Source organism: Musa acuminata, chromosome BXJ2-2, assembly GCF_036884655.1.
Source record: "Musa acuminata AAA Group cultivar baxijiao chromosome BXJ2-2, Cavendish_Baxijiao_AAA, whole genome shotgun sequence".
Lineage (NCBI taxonomy): Eukaryota > Viridiplantae > Streptophyta > Magnoliopsida > Zingiberales > Musaceae > Musa > Musa acuminata.
Window position 1 is genome coordinate 13828901 of NC_088339.1, and position 4226 is coordinate 13833126.

General features: G+C 33.6%; 1 protein-coding gene across 1 annotated transcript; it reads right to left on the reverse strand.

Moving 5' to 3' along the window:
• Positions 1-465: 465 nt before the first annotated feature.
• Positions 466-3619, reverse strand: LOC135605144 (large ribosomal subunit protein uL6-like). The gene is made up of 3 exons (XM_065094892.1): positions 3203-3619; positions 968-1090; positions 466-845 (listed from the first exon to the last, which is right to left on the reverse strand). The coding sequence occupies exons 1-3, from the start codon at positions 3563-3565 to the stop codon at positions 762-764; spliced, it is 570 nt and encodes a 189-aa protein (XP_064950964.1). The 5' UTR covers positions 3566-3619; the 3' UTR covers positions 466-761.
• Positions 3620-4226: the final 607 nt, after the last annotated feature.

A 4226-nucleotide genomic window follows, 5' to 3' on the forward strand; every position in this document is an offset into this window, starting at 1 on the left:
ACATGTTTCTTAAAAATTGAAAATCTAAATCAACAATCCCAGAAGAAAAATAATTTATCATCCTTTATTCTAAAAAGTCAAAATATTCTTAATTTTTATTTAAAAATCAAATACACCATAAAACATATTAAAATATAACAATTAAAAATAAATTATAATTATTTTACTTTATAAATACTGAAAACCTATTTAAAAATCTTATAATCAAACTGATTTCGCCTCAACATCGAACTGATTACATTGTTTTGGTCTATCCGAATGTCAAAAGTCAAAAATGAAAATGTCAACGAAGATATTACTATCATTTAAAAAAGCATCCTAAAAATATCATCAGCAGTGAAGTGACAGAAAATAGATTCGTGACAAGTAGATAGAACAATTATGAAAAAGAAATTTATCAATAAGGAAATATGTAAACAGTAACATCTCCAAAGAGGGAGACATCATAAATCAGACGACCAGAAATAGCAGAATGGGTAAGCACGCATTTTATAATATATATCATAAATTTGGAAACTTTCATAGTTCCCACCCCAGTCACCTGAACAAAAGTCCCTGATGATTCGAAGAGAAAAAAAATTGTCTCCACAGCTAACTATCTTGAACTTGAAGACTAAGCACAAAACAACAGAGTTCCAACACGAAGGCCAAATCACATTGAACCAAATACTGCAAAATTTTGATTTTAAGCTTTCAGTTCCATCCAGATACCGAAAGAAGAGAAGAGTCCCTGCCAAGCTCAACTGTTGTTGCTCTTCCTGTCATTCTTCGGTGACTGTTCCCTTCTCACTGACATAGATACCATCCAAGAACTTTCTTATATCCTTGTTCTTCACATGACACTTCTGTCAGATATAAAAATAATATTAATAAAGGTACAAATTCACACACTAAAAACATGTGTACAAGGGTGAATAAAGGAATGTCTTATTTATTAACCATAAAATAAATGTATAATAAAGTTGACCTGGTTGATCAAGGCAGCAGAGCGCGAAACAAGTTCAATATCGTTCCCTTCGAGTACAAGCTCATCCTTCACTTTCTCAGACCGAATAATTCTCACACCATCAAGCATACCAACTTTTCGCACCTACACCAATGACAGACTTAATATCTCAGGAGTTGAGAATTTGTCAGAACATTTATAAAAATAAAACTAATTTTATCTGAATAATGTGCTGAAAAAAGGCACAATTTTAGAGATAAAAACAATGTATCTCAGATTTCATATGATTGAAGACAACAATTAAAATTGGTAACCAGAAATGAACCAAAATTTAGTCTAGTAGCATTGAAAAAGACCGTTTTCACATTACAGCAACTGACTCCTTAAAGAGAATCAAGGACATCTTGATATCCAATGACTTTACAACATCAATGTTACTTTTCATTCATCCACTAAGCTTTAATGATAAGCTCCTAGAGTGTCCAAGATTTATAACCGATATAGGAAAATTAAAGGGTAAAACATGCATGAGATGAACACCCTAACAATTATGCATCTGTGCATATCCCTCAAGTCTAATGAAGCAAAAAATGTTTATAAAGCAATTACATGAGCATAGTTGTAAAACAGTAAACGTACAAACTGACAGAAGATACAAGTATGTTTACAAATTCATGGAAATGTAGACAGAACGAACTCCAGTTAGTTCATCAATAGGATATGACCAACGATTACATTGATAATTTAATATATTTCTTGTCAAACACAAACAGCAGCTTCAACAACAAAATGATTTGGTATTGGCACTTCTAACTTGACATAAGAACTTCAAAAAGTGAATTACAAAATGACCTTTCATTGACACAGACACACAATATAATAATGACAGGGTAAGTTGCACATCCAATATCTGACACTCTTCTAGCATAGAGGATGCCTGACACATTGTTTTGGTAAATTCCACCAGATTCTAGTAGTTCTAGAAGATACATCCTCCATGAGCAATAGGTCTAAGCAGATTGTAATAAAAAAAGATAGATCCAAGATGTCAAACAGCAGTAACCTAACAAAATGAAAAGACCAATTTTGCCATGACCAAATTAAAAAAGAATGAATTAACACACTACAACAATAAAATACTTATGTGTCACATATTTAAAAAAGGGTTCAGAAGAAGATAGATCCAAGATGTCAAACAGCAGTAACCTAACAAAATGAAACTGGTAAGACCAATTTTCACCAGAATCAGTTGAAGAAAGAATGAATGAACACAATACATTAATAAGATACTTGTGTTTCACATATTTAAAAAAGGGTTCTCCAGTCTATTAGGAATCTACTCAAAAACCAATATATAACATAACTTTAATAAAATATGTGAGTAAAGAACTCAGTGGAGACTAAATATGTAATGTTAATGACAAAAATAGTAGCTCATCTCCTTACACACTTCATAACAAACACCAAATACTAACAGAGAGATGCAAATCCAAAGAAAAGGTATGTATAGCAAAACAAAATCTTCTAGATCATCAGAAGGAACCAAATGTATATGTCATACAAAAGAATTCAGAAAGTTATAATTTCTTTTTCTTGGTGGCAATGATCAATTTATAAGTTTATTGCCCTAATGAGCAAAACATTACCAGTAAACTCAATAAGTAAGAGTTTTCCTATAGATGATGTCATATGAAGATAATCCAAAATGGCTGATGTATTGCAGGTAGATAATCTTAGCTTGCATCGTAACAAGATTCCATACCCTTAAAAAAAAGATAAAACTTGTAAAACAATTACTTATAAATTGTTTACATGCTCTAGAAGTAGATATATTGTCTCTAAAAGTAAAATAGCATACACCCATTGCTGACGACAGGGCGCCCCAGATTACATGATCTAAAAACTTTCTCAAGTCGGTTAGTTAGTGGAATGCAAAAGTAAATCAGCACTACGTCATATAAACAAAAACCAAATAATAACTTTGTCACACACAAATGATATTTAAGAAAAAGTACCGATTTTTATGCATACCAGATAAAGACTATGCAAATAGAAAAATCTCAGATCCTAAACGTAGCATGACTTGCTCAAGTTAACAAATTTTTATTCTTTGAAAATAACCACAGAAAATTCACAGTGAGAATCAGCTAATAGTAGCGATCGACAAAAGGAGACTCGTTGCAGCAATTTAACATGGGACCAGCGGAAACACCACAGCGAAAATAAATAGACCGGCAAGATGGAACAGGATTGGACCTTTTTCTCCCCAAGAAAGTTCCTGATCTCGATGGAGGTGTTGTTGTTGGGGATGGACGCGTTGATTGGGAAGTGGGCGTAGACGAGGCGCATCTTGTAACGGTACCCTTTGGTGACCCCGGCGATGAGGTTCTGGACGTGGCTGATGGCAGTGCGTATGGCAGCTGTGGTCTTCCGCGACCCGAACCATGCATCCACCTTCAGCTTCTTCCCGCTCTCGATGAGATCGAAATCGAGGTTGAGGTGCTTGAAGTCACGGGTGAGCTTGCCGCGCGGACCCTCCACCTCCACGATCTTCGCGTTCACCTTCACCGTGACTCCCTCGGGGATGTCCATGGTCTGCGAGGAAAGGATCGTCTTCATCTCGCTGCTCTCTCTTTCCGCCGCCTCCGAACCCAAACTGAGAGAGGAAAGAAGAAACCCTAACCGTCTGGATCAGTTCTATATACGTGATCTTAGGGTGGGTATTCAAGATCACGGCCGTTGGTTGATGAGAGGAGCTATTTGGATGGTGATGGATTGGATGAGTGAGGTGTATATAATAAACTATTTTTCATAGAATAATGGTATTTATTCTATTCTTCATGGAATAAATTATTTTCAAAAAAAAAGTTATTGTGCCGAAAAAAAATCTCACTACTTTTGTTTTTTTATTGGATGGCACCCATATATTCTGATTTATTATCATGAATGGACATATGTAACCTTTACTTTTTAGTTTTATTATTATTATTTTATAAGAGTAATTTTATTATTTAATTAATAAGATTTTGTGGGAATAAGATTTAATTAATAAGAGTGATAAAAAAAACTTTTATCACTCTCGAAATCAAAAGAATTTATTGAAAATATTTATGATATACTACAATAAGCTAGTCCGATGAAGTTGAACTTATCATTCATGAGCTATGTAATGAACATATATGATTTTTTGAAACCTAAATGAGTGTGATATGATAATGTTAAACGTAGTAACTTACTATGTATGATATTTGACACATTAATGTTTTCATGATTTATAGTT

Excerpts from the sequence above, each read along its gene's own strand:
- LOC135605144 (XM_065094892.1), bottom strand. The coding sequence starts at position 3,565 with ATGAAGACGATCCTTTCCTCGCAGACCATGGACATCCCCGAGGGAGTC. Across the intron at positions 1,091-3,202 it reads ACTTTCTTGGGGAGAAAAAG|GTGCGAAAAGTTGGTATGCT; the intron begins GTCCAATCCTGT and ends TCATTGGTGTAG. Across the intron at positions 846-967 it reads CTGCTGCCTTGATCAACCAG|AAGTGTCATGTGAAGAACAA; the intron begins GTCAACTTTATT and ends TATATCTGACAG.